The sequence below is a fragment of the Cajanus cajan genome, chromosome 8 (assembly GCF_000230855.2).
Source record: "Cajanus cajan strain Asha chromosome 8, NIPB_CcT2T_4, whole genome shotgun sequence".
In the NCBI taxonomy this organism is placed as follows: domain Eukaryota; kingdom Viridiplantae; phylum Streptophyta; class Magnoliopsida; order Fabales; family Fabaceae; genus Cajanus; species Cajanus cajan.
Window position 1 is genome coordinate 4,863,784 of NC_138524.1, and position 22,269 is coordinate 4,886,052.

The 22,269-nt window shown below is 39.3% G+C and overlaps 1 protein-coding gene across 5 annotated transcripts; it reads left to right on the plus strand.

Moving 5' to 3' along the window:
• Positions 1-7,900: 7,900 nt before the first annotated feature.
• Positions 7,901-10,805, plus strand: LOC109801294 (protein JINGUBANG). Of its 5 annotated transcripts, none has more exons than XR_002240008.3 (4): positions 7,901-9,516; positions 9,609-9,693; positions 9,821-9,979; positions 10,188-10,805. XR_002240008.3 is itself a non-coding variant. In XM_020362327.3 (2 exons), exon 1 carries the CDS (start codon positions 8,002-8,004, stop codon positions 9,478-9,480), a length of 1,479 nt encoding a protein of 492 aa, XP_020217916.1. In that variant the 5' UTR covers positions 7,901-8,001; the 3' UTR covers positions 9,481-9,516; positions 9,614-9,694. The 5 variants fall into 5 exon arrangements, 1 of the variants encoding a protein (XP_020217916.1); XR_002240007.3 differs by having other exon boundaries at positions 9,614-9,693; XR_014428519.1 differs by lacking the exon at positions 9,821-9,979.
• Positions 10,806-22,269: the final 11,464 nt, after the last annotated feature.

Here is a 22,269-nt window from a genome sequence, read left to right on the forward strand (position 1 = left end):
ATTTGGTTTAGTTTGATTGACCAAAATTTATCTACCTTGCTAGTTGTTCTTCGTATATTAATATTATATTCATAGAACTATTCAAGCGCAATGCTGAGATCATTCATAAATTTATCTATCTATCTACCGGTAGTTCAACGTATAATATTCGAGCGCCATTCTGAGATCAATCTTCTAGAACGTGAATTGTTTAACTGCTAAATATTTTAGAATTTTTAGCTTGAGATGTGTGACACTCTTAAATGTGATTTTTTTTTTTATATAAAGCTTAGAGTTCTCAAATGTAAAAGAGGTGACTTCCCTGTATGTTTGATACGCCTATGTTACCTTTTAATAGTCATTTAATTTTTTTTCTATTTTTATAAAATAATTTAAATATTTTTATTATAATTAATTTTATTTTCACTCCATAAAATGTGTATATTATAATTGATCAAAAAATATTTAATACTATCTTGAACTTTAAAAATAACGGATAAATAAAAATAAAATGTTACTAAAAAATTGACAACTAAAAAAAGTAACGCTGGTGTATATATATTAGAGTTTACGTGCGCATCATATATCTAAAATTGTTGAAAAATGTGTTTTAATAATTATTAAAATATCTTACCACTTTGGGATTGAATCCAATACCTAAGTTGCTCTTTTTTTCTTGAATTTTAGAGACTTCAAGTGCATGAGTTTTCATTTTTTAATTAAGCCTTATTTTGATTGGTTTGATCCTTCTTTATTTAGGGCCTTTTAATCTTTTTTAGCCAGTCTCTTTTCCATTTTCTGTTTTGGTGTTAAATATATATAATATAATCCCTTACATAGTATTAGAATTTGGGTGTACCAAAATGAAATTAGAATTTGTGCGAGTTTTGATCTAATAATACGGAAGAAATGGTGTGGCAGCCTAATGAGACATTTGTCATTGCAATGTTGACTTTTTGCTAAACTACTTGCTGTTATTGTAGTTCTTTAATAACACTTTTTTTTTTCTTTTAAAATTAGATTGTCACTGAAGTTTTATGTTTTACGTAATAAGAATGATGCTTGACAATAATTAGGTTAGGATAACGTGTTTGATGATTATAAGAAGAAAAAAAAAGAAGCATAAAGTAGAAATAAAATACTTTAAAGAGGTATATTTGGTTGAATAAATATATATATTTATAGTTGAAAGTTTGTGATTAAGAGATTCACTATTTATATTCTAATATTGTGCAGCTAGGGCAATACGCAAGGATTATTTCACTTACATTACACATGTTGAAGTTTGGTGTAACAAATCAAGGAAGGAACCCTGCACTTTCAAACAAGTGTCCAAGACAAATTCCTAAGGACATTTAGGTAAGATTTTGTCGTGGTGTGTCCTCACTGCTGACACGTATATATGTTACATTACAAACATTTTTTTTATGCATTTTTACCAGTCACAAAATATCCAAGACGATTTAAGCTTGTAGAGTTGTGTGAAAAATATGAAGCACGCGTTTGGGACTTGAAATGATGCAGCATGGTGCAATTCATTGAATTCAAGTGCATAAGGTTTTATTACTCTGTTTACTTTGTTGGTTAAGAAAAACGTTATTCACTCAAGTTTTTACTTTGTTCAAACAAAATTACTTTGGATAGAATTAATATAAACTATCTTTTAATTTGAAAAATGATTGATAGTATTAGCATACGTACGTACAAGAATTGCAAAGATATGTATTGAATTCAAATGTAGGTGAAAAGGTTTGCTTACGTTTTGAAGGAAGCTAATATGATAATGACACATTTACCTACCAGCTAAAAAATAATCTATATACATTGAATTGGATACACTCTGCAAATAAATTTTATGCTAAATCGGTTCTTTTTCCGCCATGTCGTCACTTTAAAGCCTTTTATAAATATTGTCCAAATCCAGATATAAATTATGATTAGATACTGTAGATTTCGGGTGACGTATGTAGAATTTGTTTTTATTATATAATCTGCTCCATATAAATAGATATTTTGTTAACTTTATCTGCAGTTAAAATATACCTTGTGTTGTTGTTTATTAGAGGTCATTAGTATATATTAATGATCACATCTAGAGTTTAGAATTCACGTATTTGTGAAAAAAAATGACTGAATATTGATATTTAATTAAGAATCAAAGTTCGATAACTTGTTTGAGTATGAAATCGTGATAATAAAAAAAAATTGAAATATATTATTGGCATATATAAAAATAAAAATAAAAATAATTCTATTTATTTAAATGAGTTAAAGAGAGAGTAAACAAAATAAGAACTATAAATTTTGAAAAATTTTCTTATTGTAATAAACGAAAACTTTAGACATATAATCATATACTAATAGTTGAGATTAAAAACTAATTACCAAGTAATTACATAACAACTCTTAAAAAAAGATAGTTATTATCTTGACCATTCAAATATGATTTAATAGCTTATGTTTTATAATTCTCATTTCTCTTCATAGTAATAGTAATAATAAGAAGAATTATTCTTTATATGATTTTATAAAGTTACTTATACAAATTTATTATATAATAACATTAACTTTTAAAATAGTTAATTTAAGGTACAATATCATAACCTATGCGACCAAGTGATCAAAATTAAAACTGATCATGTTTTCGCTCTCATTTTTTTTAATTAATTCATAATTTGATCTTAAGTAGGCTTTTATTATATTATCCTTGCTTGAAGTCTAAAGGTGCTGTGAGGAGACCGGGGCGTGTTAAACATATAGTATATAAAATTGTTCATGCATTTTCACTTTAGAATTTGATTTTTATTTATTTTAAAATTAACCAGAATTGGCTTCTAAGTAAAAATGATTTTTAAACATTTGAAACGTATAAGTGCTCAAATTAAATTTAATTATAAATTTTATATTAAAATATATAGATAATAGAATAAATTAATTTTAATATAAAAATAAACGATTCCTAATTAACTTTTTATAGTTGATTCATGCGTCTACAAAATCCATTTATTATCAAATTATATCATCTTCATATATAATATTGGTTTAATTATTTTTTATTCTTATAATTTCATGAAATTTACTTCTTAGTCTCTATAATTAACAATATTTTATTTTAATTCTTATATTTATAATTATTGTTTATTTTCAGTCTCTTTAATTGTATATATTTTACCTTTTAACCATTTATAAAAATAGATTATAACAACTACAAAGAAAAAGTGGTATATATATATATATATATATATATATATATATATATATATATATATATATATATATGAAACATTTTTAATTATAGGAACTAAAATATAAAATTTAAGAAAATTATAGAGGACTAAAAATATAATTAAACATATAATATTTAATTAATTAATTTATTAATTTAGTTATTATACTTATTTGTACTTCTATTATTTCTTTTAATATATTTATTAAAATTATAATAACGACACTAAAATTTGAACTGAGAACCTGTATATAATATTTCAACCTTTATTACTAAGTAGATACTAATGATTTACACTTTAATTGTTTTGATCACATACATTAAAAAAAATCAAGTTTTAGTTGTTACATGAATGAATAAATATAATGAATTAATTAAAACTCACACTCACTGCTAAATCAATTGAACATGACTAGCCATATCCTCAGTGAAAAACCGGTATTAATTGAATATATACATCTGGACCGGAACTACCAGAAGATTTTTTTACTATTTTATTTTCGCCAGAGATGTATATGCAGCAGCATATATTAATTTGACATTAAATTCACGAAACAATTTCAACATTAATTAATTCCTGCCTCTCCATTGCATAGATTTAGGTGATCACATGTTTGAATTATCAGATGATAAGTTAGAGCTTCAATCAAAAGTCAAGGGATTCAAAAGGATTTCACTGAGTGTAAAACTGGTGGAGCTATATATTAAGCAGGCAAGTTCATTAGTGGTTAGGTAAACAGTGACTATAGTCACTGATAAAATTGAAAAGTATTGCATGCATGTACCTTGGCAATTAAAGAAGTTGCTTTTGGCAGAATAAAAGTAACTAGTTTTTTCGATTAAAAATCATGTTAATGAAAAAAAATACAACCACATACACAATCTTTAATGATTATGAATTGAAATAAATGATTCATTATTTAGTTCAAATTTATATTTCTCAAATTTGGCATCTCTTGTAATCATAAAATTTTATTTAATGAACATATGTATTCAAAGAAATCTATTGACGTTAGAAAGTAAATTTTTTCTAATAAATCTATATAAATATTTAGTTTGACAAATAAAATATTAAGTTAAATTGAAAATTATTAAATATTAATTAACAACTAAGATTATAATAATGTTTGGTCTGAAGATCCCAACATGTAATTAATTCTTTGTCCGATTATTATGGAGGTGTTATCTCTTATTTGTCATTTTTAATAACCCAAAATCTCTATTTTTCCCTCACTACCGAAACAAGAACGTGAGAGGTAGATCTAAAACAGAAATCAGTATTGTATTGTAAATGATTATATATATATTTGATTAGTTTGTTGCAAAAAGAAATTAATTATTTAATGTTTAAGAAGATGTGTAAATTGCATGTAGATAAAAGTGGGATGGAAAAGGAAAAGGAAAAGGAAAATGGAATGTTAGGCGGGGCCGTCAAATTGGACGGTTGGAGGTAACAGTGACATGAGAGCGTGCTTGAGCCTTAAGTAAAGGGATGGCCCAGTTAGGTTCCCTCCAAAGGGGAGCACTTGAATAGAATCACTTTGGTTGCTTCTCTCATTGAGGGAGACGTGCCCTAAATGGGAGGGACTAATGCTAGCCTTACTCCTCACAACACGATATTTTACACATCACTCACTCTTCCACAATCCTTCACTTTCTACACGGCATCACCACATTCTTTCTTTTATACTATTTCCCTCATAACTCAAACCTTACCTTAAACTATATATATCCACTCATCATGAACTAGTGTTTTAAATTGCAAACTGTATCACATGTTGTAATCACAATATTGCAGTTGCAATCTTGTCTACAACAACATCAGACTAAATTGCAATGAAATCGAAAATCATACACTTTTTCACAATATAACGGTGTTGCATCCATAATATATATGTAATACATCTTCAATATAATAAATTAATACTATAATTTTAAAATAAATTAAATTATTTATTAAAAGAATATTATTTTAAAAAAAATTTAAAATATATAAATCTTTAAAAATAAAATATATGCTAATAATTATAAATTTTTTATATTTAATATAAATAATTAATAATTTCACACTGCAACATCTGTAATTCTCATCATAATATTTATAATACTTGTAATTATGACTGCAACCGCAATTTAAAATTATTGTAAAACTGTTAATGTTAACAAGTAAAAATGATTAAGATCCAACTCCATGATGAAAACTAAAAGCATTGTAAATTGTGAATTTAACACATAATTTATAATTTGGAAAACTTAAGTGTATGTGTTTGAATGATTGATCTGTGTGAAGCAGCCAGGTGGCGGTCACCACCTGAGAACAAAAAAGTTCAATAAAATTAATAATGTAGGGTTGCCCACTTGTTGATATGTACACGTATCTGTGCGGCATTCTTCTAACATAATACGTCATGCTTATGCATTCGGATCTTCACCTTCCGAACCATGTCGGGAAAATGTAATTATTAGTATTTTTATAAATTTTTAAAATATTAATTACTCCATATCTAAGGTCAAATAATAAAATATTTTTTGACAAAAGTAGATTTATTGAAAAAGTTAAAAATATTTATATGAAATATCAATAAATAATGATATTATAAGAAAAATATATTTAATATTTTTATTTTTCTTAAGGAGAAATAATTTGTGATGGAAGGAGTAGTTGACTTTGAGTAATTTGTAGATGACAATAAAATTTTGGCTAATCAATGAAACTTATAGATGCTGATTCACCCGTTTGATATGGAAAATATGTTATCTAGTTTCTACAACAATTATCCATTAACCCAATATTTATAACAGCATATTCAGAGGAGATTCAAGTTTACATTAATGTATGCAACAGTTTGCTAGTATGAAAGGGGAAAGACAACCAAGGAATAAGATCCTTGGCCAGGTATTAGTTGGATCTGGGCAAGACAATTTTTCACAGAAATAATTAGTGGTCCTGAAGCCAACGTTTGAAGATTGATAGCAATATTAAGTACGTAGATGGACGCAATTTGTGTGAGAGGCGCAGACATTATGCGATTAAGTAAGCTCAAAATCGAAGGGTCTGAAACCGTGGCATTTGGATAGCTCTGGATTAGATATGGTACCGTAAAGGACTATATGGTTCAACAAACATTTTGACTTGACAGACAGGTTTTTGGGCGTGTCTTTTGTCATGACAAAAATTCCTAAATTGTGAGGGAAACCGAATGGAACATGCCAATTAATTTGACCCACTGAACGTGTTGAACCTTATAATAGTTGAAATAGTACTAGCTGGTAGCTAGATTAATAATCCATACACGCCATGTATGATAATATTTACTCACATGTTTATTGATTCATGTATGAATTTGATTTTATAGTTTGCCATATTGTTAGTCAATTATGCATATGATCCACACATATTAAAATAAATGATGTCATATGTACATCTAAACCATCAAATCCTGAGCCATTTTTTCGTAATAAAAAATTCTTATATAATACAGACAATACTTACTAACTTATTCTTAATAAATTGAAATAATTAAACTAATTAATGTTTCCCCTCTGCACAATATGTCTTCACTTTATTACTTTAATTACCGTTGTTACCTGTCACTAAAAGTTTAATAACTAAGAATTAATCTCATCATGTGAACGAAAGAACCTAGCTAGTTAATTATACATATGTAAAGGGAGGTTTGTTAACATATGCTTTTATGCTATTTATTTTTTGGTTGTTGTAACTTGTAGGCTTGTAGCTAGCCAATGCGAGAATTCAATTGCATTTATACCATTAATATGAAAAATCGATACTCATTGATCGAAGATGTATATTTGGACCGGAACTACACAAGAAGTTTTCATTTTTTCTCCAAGAGATGTATACGTAGCAGCATATATTAATTAACATTAAATTCATCAAACAATTTCAACATTGACCTGCCTCCCATTGCATAGAGTTAGGTGATTACTTGTTTGAATTATATGACAAGATAACATATTGTCAATCTTTGTACGTTAAATGCACTTTTAGTTTAATTTGCATAACCTGAAGAGCTGCAATCAAAAGTCAAGGGATTCAAAAGGCAAGGAGGACAATTTCAAAACAGGTAAATTAAATGATTAACGGTTAATTAGGTAAATAATGATAATTTTCACTGATAATTAAAATTGAAAAGTATTGCATGCATGCACGTTTGTGGCAACTAAAGAAGGTGCCTTTTGCACGTAAGTTTTATGTTTCTAAAATTAAACCCAGGTGTGGATTTTCCTCCTCTGATTATATATAGAAAACAGTAAATACGTAACTTGTATTCATTATTAAGCATAAAATAAACTGAATAATTGAATCCAACGAAATTAATCCGAGTGAAACCGTCCAGCAACGACACGCTGCATGTATAAAAGCGAGTAGACTCCTAAAAACAAAAAAAAGTGTTATTTTGACGAGCTAGAAGGTCAAGATTACGCAGCCCCTTCCCTAGTATAGAAATAAAAAAAAAAAAAAAGTCAAAGATAGGCATCCCAATTCAGAAATCGCATTCTCATTCAACACAAAAGCACGTACCCAACAAGAATCCTCACGCAACGAATCTCATCCTATTTTCCCCCACAAAAAATCCTTAGCATTTTCGGTTTCTACATTACCGGCTCACCCGGTTTCCCAGCACAACACGTGTCGCCCACCCATCCTCCCAACATTCACTATATATATAGGCGTCCCCGACTTTGTCGCCCAACATTGTATTCCGCAACCTGAAACACAAATCTCAACTTTTCCCTCGCTTTCTACCAAACCAACCACCCCTTATTATTGGATGACAAACACAAACCGTGCTACAATGTTAGTAGAGCAAAATACAAACACCTTACACAGACCCAAATTCGGAGCCTTGTTGCACTCCGATGCCACGTCGCTTCACACCTCCAACGACGACGAAGACTTCACCCACAACCGCCACAGCAATGCCAGCCCTACAAACTACGCCGACAGCAGCACCAATGCCTCTCCCTACGCCATGTCTCCATGGACCAACCAACCTTCTTCCTCTCCTCTCAACAACTCTCCATGGCTATTACCCTCATCACCCGCCTTCAACCTCTTCAACAACAACAACTACTTCCTCCAAAACGGTCTCATCGGATCCCTCGTCCGCGAAGAGGGTCACATATACTCCTTGGCGGTTTCCGCTGACTTGTTATACACCGGTTCCGATAGCAAGAACATAAGGGTGTGGAAGGATCTCAAGGACTTCGCCGGCTTCAAATCCAGCAGTGGATTGGTCAAAACCATAGTTATCTCCGGCGGGAGAATCTTCACCGGCCACCAAGACGGCAAGATCAGAGTGTGGAAGGTTTCCACCAAGAATCCCAAAAAACATAAACGCGTGGGGAGCTTGCCCACGTTCAAAGAGTACGTGAAGAGTTCCATGAACCCGAAGAACTACGTGGAGGTTCGAAGGAACCGGAACGCGGTGAAGGTGAAGCACTTCGACGCCGTTTCGAGCCTGAGTTTAGATGAGGAGGAGGGGTTGTTGTACTCGGGTTCGTGGGACAAGACGCTGAAAGTGTGGCGCGTGGCGAATTCCAAGTGCTTGGAATCGATTCACGCGCACGAAGACGCTGTGAACGCGGTGGTGGCGGCGTTCAAGGGTATCGTGTTGACGGGTTCCGCGGACGGGACGGTGAAGATGTGGAGGAGGCAAATCGAGAATGGCGAGAAGCCGAAGCACGTGTTCGAGCGTGTTCTGTTGAAGCAAGAGAACGCCGTGACGGCGCTGGCGGTGAACCGTTCGGCGGCGGTGGTATACTGCGGTTCCTCCGACGGGTTGTTGAACTTCTGGGAGCTCGACCACAAGGGAGGGCTATCGCACGGCGGCGTTCTGAGGGGGCACAAGCTGGCCGTGCTCTGCCTCGCCGCAGCGGGGAACCTCGTCTTCAGCGGCTCCGCCGATAAGAACGTTTGCGTGTGGAAGCGCGACAAGAGCGGGTTCCACACGTGCCACATGGTTCTCACGGGTCACACGGGTCCCGTGAAGTGCATCGCCGTGGAGGAAGAACAAGCGCCACGCGAGAATGGGGACCAGGGCTGGATTGTGTACACCGGAAGCTTGGACAAGTCGGTGAAGGTGTGGCGCGTGTCTGAACATGCGCCCGAGATGAGCGTGTTCCAGAACTTTGCCACACCCGCTCATGCTGGGATGAGTGGTTCCTCCCCGTGGAAAAAAAGTGCTACCAATGAAAACGGCCAAAACATCCACAACGCTGCTAACCATGGCCGCGCTGATTTCTATTAGTTTTGTCATGCTTTCCTAGGTGTTCATATCTTAAAAGTAAGTTAACTGTATCTATTTTGCCTCTTTTACTATTAGTTTAAGTGTCTTCCATCTTTTATTAATGTTAACCAGCCTCTGTAATTTGCTAGTGTAGCTATTGAGTTTTGGTAAATGTTTCAACTACACAAAAGGAGGAGGCTGAGGATCGAGCTTGGTGCATGCATCTTGCAGAGGGTAGGAACCATTCATGTTTCTTGATTAAATATTGATGTCTATAGTTATAATGGAGAACCATTTTGATTGAGTATTGGGAGATAGATTTTTTAATATTTAATACGTACTGTATCTTTCATTTCTCTAGGAAAATATGGATTTAGACCTACCGCTGAAAATGAAGACTAATTAACATCTTCACAGTCATGTTCACAAGTGGAACAACAGGCAAACCCATTATTAAGATGGAGGCTTTCAAAACTCAAGTGTTATCTATTGAACAGATGCTTATTTAACTGGCATAGTGGTATGATAATCATTTTTCTCATTTGTATCATGTTATTTTTTCTCGAGTTTGGGAAAAATTTGTTGTAGCATGAATTTATTGATTTAAATTTAGTGCATATTTCTATATATAGTAGTCGTCACATGTTAATCCTATTCCTAATTAATTAATCCACCTGTCTATCTGGGAGTGTATAATATATTAAATTATCATCATTTTGATGTGACAGGTCTCACTGAAAGTTGTGGTGAGTGTTTCACTGCAATAAGCAATGTGTTTTGAATGATGGTAACAATTGGAGTCCATGTGACAAGCATTGAGGACAAGCTTGAATGTGTGCTAGAGATGAGATATGATGCACTCTCCAGTGAAACCCGTGGAGAAATTTGCATGAGAGAAAATAACTTGTTCTATGGTAACCACAAGCGTCAAGATCTTAATCAAGAGGTTCTGGTTGATTTCATGCATGTAAAATCTCATGTTGCGGATTAAACGGTGGCCTACAATGCCTACGAAGAATTCCTTTTTTCCAGCTTCATTAGGATTCTCCACTTAATGGTTTAGTATTCTGGTTAATTTGAGTTTAGACACCACTCAGAATCATGTAAATTGCTACCGACGGAATGACAAACACTCAAAAAGGTTTTATGGATTGTTGACCACTTGGTAAATCTACTGATATGCTGTGTAAATCTTTCCTTCAAATGGTCAAAGGGTATTTTCGTTGAAAATTGAGCAATCCAAAATGATCACATTCATATGAGAATTAGTTCAACGATTGTTGTTAAATTTGGAATCCCAGTGAAGGGGGCGCATATATATGAGATCAATTTTTAACTTTTTTCTATAGTGAGTTTAACTTTTAATGTCTGATAAATGTTATTTGTACATTACATTTTCACAATTTTTATAATAAAAAAATCGTGAGATATATAAAACAAATAAAATGATATAGAGAGATAAAAAGATTTATAAAAATCTTAGAATAATGTGAAATGAAAGTAATATTATTCGTTTCTTTTTTACAAAGCCAATAGAGCTTAGACAAAAACAGAGAAAAGGAAAAAAACTGGAGTACGAGGATCCACGTTTAACAAATCCATATATATATATAAAGGGAGGAAACAAACTACATCGATGTAAACTTTTAAAAATTTACCGTAATATAAAAAAAATATTCCTAAATTATATATATACAAAATTTTATATTAATTAACAATAATTTGATATCTCATTTATATAAATTAAAATTGACGTAATATATAAATTTTAAAATATATAAAAGTATAAATAATTTGATTACTTTTAAATTATTATAAATTTTAGCAAAATTTAACATAAATATACAATGTGATATAGAGTTATAATTTAATAGTTAGATCCACAAAATTCACATCTAATATAAAATTATTGAATTGTGTAAAAATTGGTAAAAGTGTTACACTAGTTTTATTTGATCTCTTCCTTATATATATATATATATTAGAAAGGATTCACTTACTTAAATTTACTTAAACTTATTTCACAAAATAACTCATATTTAATATTAAAATTAATTTAATAATCCAACTGTTAATTTAAAAATTCTTTATGTATGATTAAGTTTGCAAATTTTTGAAAAACTTAAAAAATTATTTAATACTCAGTCTTATTAATTTAAAATGATGAATAATCAAAATATTTTAAACATTGATTTGAATTTATAAAACAAAATATCAAATAATTTTTAAATTCTTTAAAATTTTAGAAACTTGATCTATATATATGTATTAAAAAAAATTAATTCAACAATTGAATCATTAAAATTTTATATATAACATTAATTATTAAGTAAAATTATTAGTTTACCAAAACTTATTCTTGAAATAAATGGATAATTTATATATATATATATATATACCAAAAAAAACTCATGTGCGTATAAAAATATTAATCACAAGGAGATGTTACAAAGCTGTAGATATGATTATGCAATCAATGCAAGTTGAATCTAGTCCACGTTTGTTTGTGAAGTCAGAAAAAAAAAAAAATAAAGAGGAGAAAAGATAAATGAAATTATCAAGCTTATATTATTTTTTAAAAATTGAGAAAAGGAATAGTGGTAGTTATTTGTGAGTCTTAATTACGTTTAGTTTTTTTTTTCTTCTAAATCATTATGAAATAGAGGGAAATGTTTATTGAATTTATTCTTTTTTATTTATGTACTGGTCGCATCCCGCATCCGGGCTCTAAGCTCGGATTAGCGAGACAAAGGTCATACCAGGCACGCGCTGAACAATAACAGCTCGGAGCCTGGACAGATCACACCCGAACCCGGAGACCTCATCTCAGGCCCAGGGCCCAATACAACCCTAAACCACCTCAAGGTACGTGCATTATATATATGAGACTATTATTCGTGCAAACTCTAACTTTAGCATCGGAGTCTCTTTTGCAGGTATCACTCCCATCTTGGAGCATCAGTGTACCAGTGAAGGAGGCTCATCAATCTTACCTGGCGGATCAGCTCCACAGCAGATTTTCGGTAAGAACATTTGGCGCCCACCGTGGGGTCGATCAGACCAAGCTCTTATCGGCTACCCGCACGGTTAGTACCAGGAACCGTATCAGACGAGCACCCAAGCAAAATGAGCAACGAACATACAGCTTCAGGAGACTCGACCCGCGTCACCAACCTGACAATCCTAAAGAGCACAACTGCCCGCGCTCAAACCCAATGGCGGTACCCCGATCGTCCCTCCGACTCACCACTCGACCCCGGCGAGACAGTCCGGGACCTGGAAGACCAGGGAGCAGGGCCTAACCCCCCAAACCAATTAGTAAGCACAATTGCGAGCGGCTTCGTAGGGGGCGGCGCCAGCAGCTCGTCCCGGAAAAAACACCTACGTAAAGTCAACCGCGTACACCCCGCCACGTATACTGTACACCCAGACTCGCCCACCATATCTTTCACCAACGACGACTACGTCGGAATCAGTCCAAATCAGGACGACCCCATGGTCGTGACAGTAACTTTAGCCAATTGGGAAGTTCGCAGGACCCTGGTCGACCAGGGAAGCTCGGCCGATGTCCTATACTGGCCAACATTCCTCAGGTTAGACATTCCCCACTCTCTCGTACAACCTCACACCGAACCTTTGGTCGGTTTCGCAGGAGCAACCATCCACCCCAGAGGATGAGTGTACCTATTGACGACCTTCGGAACACCGCCGGCCTCCCGGCAAATCCTGGTTCGGTACCTACTGGTGGAGGCCAACTCCACCTATAACACCATCATCGGCAGGTCAACCCTAAACCAACTCGGGGCGGTAGTGTCCACCCCGCATCTTACCATGAAATTTCCGGGGCACGACGGAAAAATCATCTCCATCAGAGCAAACCAGCAAGAAGCGCGACAATGCTACATAGACAGCCTAGAAACTGCCCTCTCAGTCAGACAACACAAAAGCGACTTCACTGTTCTAACCCGTGCTGACCACGAGGAAACCACCAACCTCGATCCGAGATCCGACACTCACGATGAGCGGCCCAGTCCCGTCGATGAGCTCGACGATGTCCAAATCGGAAAGCTCCCCAGCCAAACAACAAAGATCAGCAAACAATTAGACCCCAAACTACGACAACAACTCCAGGAAGAAATCCTCAGGAACGCCGATCTCTTCGCTTGGTCCAACACTGACATGCCCGGCATAGACGCCAACTTCATCTGCCACAGGTTAGCGATACACAAAGAGGCCAAGCCGGTCGCACAAAGAAAAAGGAAGGTTGGCGGCGAAAGACGGGATGCCGTCATCATAGAAACGCAGAAACTGCTCAACGCCGGTTTCATCCGGGAAGTCAGGTACACTACCTGGCTGGCAAACGTAGTCCTAGTAAAGAAGAACTCGTACCCCTTGCCGAGCATCGATAGGTTAGTCGACGGAGCATCCGGGCATGCCCTCCTCAGCTTCCTCGACGCTTATTCCGGGTACAACCAGATAATGATGTATCCACCGGATGAAGTACACACGTCCTTCATCACTGATCGCGCCAACTACTATTACCGGGTGATGCCTTTCGGCCTCAAGAACGCAGGGACAACCTACCAGCGACTGATGGACAAAGTTTTCCACCACCAAATCGGGCGAAACATGGAGGTCTACGTGGACGACATGGTGGTAAAAACCATCTCGGCAACGGACCATGCCTCCGACCTTGCCAAGGTGTTCGCCCAGATCAGAAAGCACAACATGCGTCTCAACCCGGAGAAATGCGTCTTCGGTGTCCGGGGAGGAAGGTTTCTTGGCTTCATGATCACCAGCAGAGGAATCGAAGCCAACCCCGAGAAGTGCGAGGCCATCATACACATGCAAAGCCCACAAACGGTAAAGGAGGTGCAACGCCTGGCCGGACGGCTGGTCTCACTGTCCCGGTTTATCCCCAAACTTGCGGAGAAGGCGGGACCAATTTTCACCCTGCTAAAGAAACCAAAAGACTTCTCGTGGACCGACCAGTGTGAAGCAGCTTTCCAAAGCTTCAAAAATTTCCTCACAACCCCGCCAATCTTACAAAGGCCGGATCACAACACCGACCTCCTTCTTTACCTGGCAGTGGCAGAAGGCGCCATCAGCGCCGTCATTGTACAAGAGCATCAGAAGGCGCAAACCCTAATCTACTTCATCAGTCGGGTCCTCCAAGACGCAGAAAGAAGGTACCAAATGGTCGAAAAGCTGGCGTTGGCACTGGTCACCGCAGCCCGACGACTCCGACCTTACTTTCAAAGCCACCAGGTGGTAGTCAAAACTGACTACCCCATCAAACAAATCCTGCGAAAGCCTGAGCTTACCGGACGCATGATTGCCTGGTCAATAGAACTGTCAGAGTTCGGAATCCGGTACGAAAGCCGCGGACCTCTAAAAGCCCAATGTTTAGTCGACTTCGTAGACGAGCTCACGCCGGCCACCACAGAAGAACCCCAAGCATGGACCCTCCATGTAGACGGATCCTCCAACTCCAAAGGAGGAGGTGCAGGCATCATCCTGGAAGGACCAAACCAAATCACTGTGGAACAATCCCTCAAGTTCGGATTTAAAGCAACTAATAACCAGGTAGAGTACGAAGCTCTCCTCGCCGGACTAAGATTAGCCCGGGACCTCGGAGCTCGAAGAGTAAGCTGCAACAGCGATTCCAAACTCATGGTAGAACAGCTTAGTGGAACGTACCAAGCAAAGGACGCCCTCCTACAGAGATACTTTCATACCGCAGCCCAACAGATCTCGTCTTTCGATGAGTTCTCCATAAAACACGTACCGCGAGAGCAGAACACTAGAGCAGACCTACTGTCAAAACTCACCAGTACCAAAAAGCCCGGGCAACACCGAACCATTATCCAGGAAACCCTGCACTCACCCAGCCTGGATGATAAAACTGTCAATGTCAACGACAGCGAAGAGCTAGGATGGATGACATACATATGGAACTACCTAAAAGATGGAGCCCTGCCTACAGATAAGGATGAGGCAAGGAAGGTGAGAATGCGATCAGCAAAGTTCACCATCATCGACGGTGAATTATTCAAACGCGGAATTTCCACCCCACTGCTCAAATGTTTGACCATATCTCAAGCAGCCTATGTTGTCAAGGAAATTCATCACGGAGTATGCGGAATGCACTCCGGAGCTCGCTCGATGGCAGCCAGGGTACTCCGGGCTGGATACTACTGGCCCACCTTGAAGTCAGATTGCCAAAACTACATCCAGAAATGCAAAGAGTGCCAGCAGTTTGGCAACGCGCATCGGCAGCCCCCCGAGGCTCTTCACCACATGATGGCAGCATGGCCTTTCTCCCAGTGGGGAATGAACATCCTTGAGCCTTTCCCCCCCGCGAAGGGTCAGTTAAAGTTCCTCCTGGTGGCAATCGACTACTTCACCAAGTGGATCGAGGCGTGCTCACTTGCCAAGATCACCACGGAAAACGTGCGAAAGTTCACATGGAAAAACATTATTTGCAGATTCGAAATTCCCCACAGCATTGTCACTAACAACGGGCGGCAGTTCATCGCAGAAGAATTCGAAGTCTTCCTCCAAGAACTCGGAATCAAGCACTTGCCGACCTCGGTGGAGCACTCCCAAACCAACGGCCAGGCCGAAGCAGCCAATAAGGTCATCCTCCGGGAACTCAAGAAACGGCTAGGGAACGCAAAAGGGGAGTGGCCCGACATGCTTCCCGGCATCCTCTGGGCATACCACTGCACCCCACAGTCAACCACGCAAGAAACACCTTACAGACTAACTTATGGAGCCGACGCAATGATCCTGGTAGAGGTCGGACAAACATCCCACCGACACCAAGTCTTCAACAATGAACAAAATAACCACGAGCTAGCAACGGACCTCGACCTGCTAGACGAGCTCCGAGACGAATCCCAAATCCACGCAGAAGCTTGCAAACTCCGGGCCGCCCGGAGATACAACTCCCGGGTGAAATCCCGGTCTTTCCGGGAAGGCGACCTGGTATGGCGGCTACTCGGAGAGGCACGAAAGGACACGTCAGACGGGAAGCTCGCACCCACTTGGGGCAGCCCATTCCGAGTCGCAGAAAACATGGAAAACGGAGCCTACCGGCTAGAGGAGCTTAGCGGGAAGCCCATTCCACGAACTTGGAACGCTACCGACCTCAAATTTTAATTCAGTTAAACTTTGTACAAATAGATGGTGCACTCTTTTCCCACCTCAGGAAAAACACACTAACTGAGAAGGGTTTTCAACGAGGCACACGGCTTTCGTCAATAAAATGACTCGTTTCTTTTATATACTCGAAATCCCTTACGGTGCTATTACCCGGTTATTCAAATAGAGGTCGAAAACGAACCTCACTTTACTCAAATAGAGGTCGAACACGAACCTCACTTCATTCAAATAGAGGTCGAAAATGAACCTCACTTTACTCAAATAGAGGTCGAACACGAACCTCACGTCACTCAAATAGAGGTCGAAAACGAACCTCATTTCACTCAAATAAAGGACGAAAACGAACCTCACTTCATTCAAATAGAGGTCGAAAACGAACCTCACTTTACTCAAATAGAGGTCGAACACGAACCTCACGTCACCCAACTGGAGGTCGAACACGAACCTCACTTCACTCAAATAGAGGTCGCAAACGAACCTCACTTTATTCAAGTGGAGACCAAAAACGAACCCCACTTTACTCAAACAAAGGTCGAAAATGAACCCCATCTTACCCCGTCACAAGACAGAAAGAAACCTCATTATTAACGGTTGCAAATAAACCTCACCACAAAAAACACAGGGAAAAAAGCCAATCCGAACTTCGTCGTAACAAAAATCAGGGTGGAAATAGCAACACCTAAACAAAACTTGCATAACTGAGAAGTATAATTCATAAGACAGTCAGAAACAGGAAATACAAAAATGATCCTATACAGAGGCATTGTCACTAGAACTCTCCTCGACGTCGTCCTCCCAGACTAACCGCCCGAAGCGGACAACCTTCTCCAAGTGCATCCCGGAAAAGTCGAGCCCTGGCGCAAGGAGCCTAGCCTGCCGGGCCGCCTTGAGGAAGCCTCTCTTATGTTCCACCACGATTGAGCGCTCGACTTCCTCGAGTCTCTTCCTCAACGCTGCATTCTCGGCCTCTAGAGTCGAAAGACTCTCCCTCTGATGGACCACCTCCGCCTCCTTAGTACTGAGGACCACCTCGTCGCAAAGACGTTCCTCAAATACGGACGCCAGTTCACCCTTCTAAAAGGATATCTCCTCCTCCAGAGCGAACCTGGCTAGCATAAGCCTCGTTAGAACGGAGGGCCGCCTCTAACGATCCCTGGGCTTCGGCAAGATCCCTTTGCGCCGCCTGAAGCTCGACCCCCTGCAGCTTCGCCTCGGACAGAGTGGCGGCCAGAACTTTATTCTCCTCCATCAAGGGCTGCACCTGGCCCTTCAACCTTGATAACTCCTCCTGCTGCCGGGACCATTTGCGCTTCCAATAATCCACAATGGTCATGCCCCTCTGCAAAAAGATCTAGGCAGCGTCGAAACTTGCCACGGGCCCGGCGGATTCAAACATCGCCTGATCGGCCGCACTCAAGGAGCCCTGTGGAAAAAACTTCTCAGGCGTCAGCGAGGCGCTCCACCAAGAGTCGATCCCCTCCGACGCACTCAGGTGCTCCAACCGTGTTGGCGCACCCTCCTGCGCATAACGATACGCAAGGTAGGGACGCTTGGGCGGCCCCCTCGTCGGAGGCGCAGGAGCCGGAACCCCAGAATCAGAGCCCTCACCACAACGACCGGTTGAGGAGGAGGAGGCCACCGGCCCAACCGCTGGTCCGGTCGCCGGGACGTTACCCCCCCACCACCGTTGACCTTCGACCATCAGAAACCCCTACGGTCCTCCCCGCCTACAAAAAATATAGAGCAAAAAATATAAAAATTTCACCAACTAAACACGAGGCACAACAAAGTAGCAGATCACAGCCACACGCTGCCCACCTCAACAACAGGAGCGAGCCGCCCAACGGTCGGAATCTCCGCTTCAGAACCCACACCAGCCTGACCAACAGCCCGGGAAGTCAACCCAACGACAGCCTCCACCTACGAGGAACGATCCCAACTCAGAAACACTAAGCAAAAGCATGCAAAGGAAAAGCTAACAAGGTGACAAATAGTCCCTACCCCTCGACCAGCAGCCTGCACAGGCACTCCAGCAGAAGGGCGGAGGGGCTCGATATCCAGCTCCGCCACCCGAGCCCCCCCCGATAGAGAGGTCCCTGCTGAGCCCGCCGGCTCGACACCGAAGGCCCCTGCAACAACCCCCTCCGCCTCGTGAGGGGCAGCGACTCCCCCAGTCTCCGCCGGGACCCTTTTCCTCTTCCAGTTTATCTTCAGGGGGGAAACCTCCTCCTCCCCCTGGACCTAAGGACCCTCAAGCCCGGCCACATTGTAGCCATAGCGCTGCTTCCAGCCACGCCACAGGTCCTTTCCCACAATACCTAAGTACAGAAATCAGAGCACATCAGCAGGCATAAAACCCCAACAGCTAAACGAAAACAACAAAATACGCACCCTCCAAGTCTCTCTCCCTGTGTGTCGAACGCTCGAGCGACAGGATGAGTTTGCAGTCCAGCGGACGAGGAAGTGCCTTCAAAGCTTCAACAGCAGCCGTCTCCGACGGCGTTAACTTCGACAGATCCACCCCATGAAACCCAACAGGGTCGTGGCACCAATAGAAAGGAAACCTTGGCAGCCCGCCAAAGTAGAATCCCCCGTCCTCCAAAGGGTTGACACCAGCAAGAGTAACCCGAAAAAACTCTTGCCTGTAATTTTTATATGAAGGGGAGTAGGGGGTAAACAGACCCCCTCCTTACCTCCATTTAAAGACAAGGTCCCGTATGTAGGACCACCCGCCTTCAACTGGTAAAAAGAAAGGAAGACCGGCAGGGATACCTCCATCCCTAGAACTCCACTCAAGATCTCGAACGCCCTCAAAAAGCCCCAGCTGTTGGGATGCACTGACTGGGGGCCGCATTAATATAGTTCAAAAAATCACATTCGAACTGCGTAAAGGGAAGGCAAACACCCAAATCTCTGAAAAAGCTCTCATATACATAAAATGAGGGGGAATCAGCAGACCTTTTCATGTACACACCCTCGCCAGCCGAACAAGGCTCCAGTCGGACCACCCGAGAGACGGAGGGGTCACAAATCCTGTGCGTCTCCCACAGCGCATCGACCTCCAGTTTCGAATCAAAGACACTCGCAAACCTGGCCATTTCGCGTTTGACCCACTCATAACCAGGAATGCCCAGCTTTGAGTCTCCGAGCGGAGGCACCCCTTTTGCCTCGGCGGCGACCACCACCTTGCCACGTACCCTACCCCTAGTGGAGGCAGAAGACTTGCCGCCATAACCACCAGCCATCAAGAAAACACAAAGAAACGGAAACGAGGAGTAAGCAAAGACGAGACGTGCGCAAGAAGCCGAGAGACAAAAAAAGAGTAAAGCGAAAAGGGCAAAGGCGCGAGAAAGGGAAAAGTCTCTCCCCGAAATTCAAAACCGCCAGGCTACGTGTCGACCAAGGGGCACGCCTGACAAAACATTAAATGCAAGCCATCATCGCTTAACCGCCATTTTCTTTAGTGCGCCGCCCGCACGTTTCAGAAGTGAACAGCCGCGCCACGTGGCGAAGCTCCAGATAGCATACGCACTAAGTCACTCCCCCTCTAGTAAGCCCGGTCCTAACTCCTCAACCTACGGCTTTCGGAGCTCGGGGGGCTAGTGTACTGGCCGCATCCCGCATCCGGGCTCTAAGCCCGAATTAGCGAGACAAAGGTCATACCAGGCACGCGCTGAACAATAACAGCCCGGAGCCTGGACAGATCACACCTGAACCTGGGGACCTCATCTCAGGCTCAGGGCCCAATACAACCCTAAACCACCTCAAGGTACGTGCATTATATATATGAGACTATTATTCGTGCAAACCCTAACTTTAGCATCAGAGTCTCTTTTGCAGGTACCACCCCCATCTTGGAGCATCAGCGTACTAATGAAGGAGGCTCATCAATCTTACCTGGCGAATCAGCTCCACAGCAGATTTCCGGTAAGAACAATTTACTTTTTAAAAATTAAATTATTTATTATAACATAAAAATAATAAATTATATTATATTAATATATATATATATATATATATATGTATATATATATATATATATATATTAAAAGGTTTTTTTTTTTAGTTCAACATAGTTTTTTTATAATATAAAGAGTTTTTTTAATCATTTATTTATTTATATCATCCACTCTTTTACTCATTTAAATAACAAAAAAAAAATCTCAACTAGTATAATATTATTTTAGCTTAATTATTAGTTTCGAGTTTGAACTTTTGATGGAACTAGGTGAGGAGATTGATGATTCCTTCACTTGCTCCATGCTTAGGACCGTGAATGCTATTGAGGTTAAGACTCCAATGACTCTTTGAAGCTCCTTGAAGTGTTCTTCAATGGAGAAGAAGCCTTGAAGTGGCTCGGTTACTCCTTAGCTTGAGGTAGAAGCTTAAGGAACCAAGGTAAGGTTGAAGCACCTTTGGAGAGAACTTAGGAGAGAAAGTTCTCTTCGGTTTTTGTGACTCTTGATTTAGAGAGAAAATTCAGATTTCATTTCTCAAATTGGTCAAAAGTGTTTTACAATCAAAGAATTACAAGTTTATAGGAGTAGGAAACTTAGAGAGCAAGCTAGTCTTGACCATGGTTCACTAGGAACCATGGTTGAGTCTAGATAAACCGTCCAAGGTCAAGAGGCTTGGAGAGCAAGCTTCTCACTTGGCTTGCTTGGTAAGCTAGCCAAGGAGAAGCTTGTGCTTCAAGCTTCCAAGCTTAAGAAACTCCATGAATTTCGTCCAAGTGTGAACACAAGTGTGAACACAAGTGTGAACACACTTCTAAGGTGGGTGGCTTCTTGGAATTAATTTACTCCTTTTGATTTGAAAATGGTTAATTTGGTTTAGTTAGGTTCATTCAATGGGAATGGAACCTAGCAAAATCAAATCTATGAAAAATTAGGAGTAAAATGAGTCCAATATGAAAAATTTAGCTAGGACCACCTTTGGCTAAATTGCTAGGAGCACTCTCTAGCTTACTAAGGACACTCTCTAATTTGCTAATGCCACTCCTACTAGAAAACTAAGAAAAGAATGTATTTCTAGGTTAGGTTAAATGGAATCAAAGTGTCCAAGTAACCTACCCTAGAATCAATATACAATAGCTACTAAAAAGGGAAATACAGTGCCTTACAAATACAAAGGCAAAAATAACCTATACAAAAGAAACTATGTACAAAACATATGAAAAGGTCTTGAAGATCATCCCATTCCTCTTGGTTCTTTTATGATATCACCTCTTGGATTCCTTGGCCTTGGCCATAGTCTATCATCCCCTCCCTCTTGAAAAGGATTTGACCTCAAATCTCGAGGGTCCTCATGATTATTGGCCATACCTACAAATATATAATGAAATTCATCAGAAGTGATATTTTCAACAAATAAATGTGAAAGGAATATCCTAGAAGGAATCCTTTCATGAAACCTAAAGAAATCTATGATACTAGACCTACTAATATAATGAATAGGATCTTCTCCTAAACATAGACTAGGTATATTTCTAAATCCTAAAAATGTGCTAAAACTAAAACTATAGCACACTAAAGACTTAATCCTACAAACTAAAATATCTTGCCTAAAGTACCCTATGTGGTAAGCTAGGCTTTTCCTAAAAAATAAGGAAAATACTACTAAGAAATTCCCTAAACAATTTTG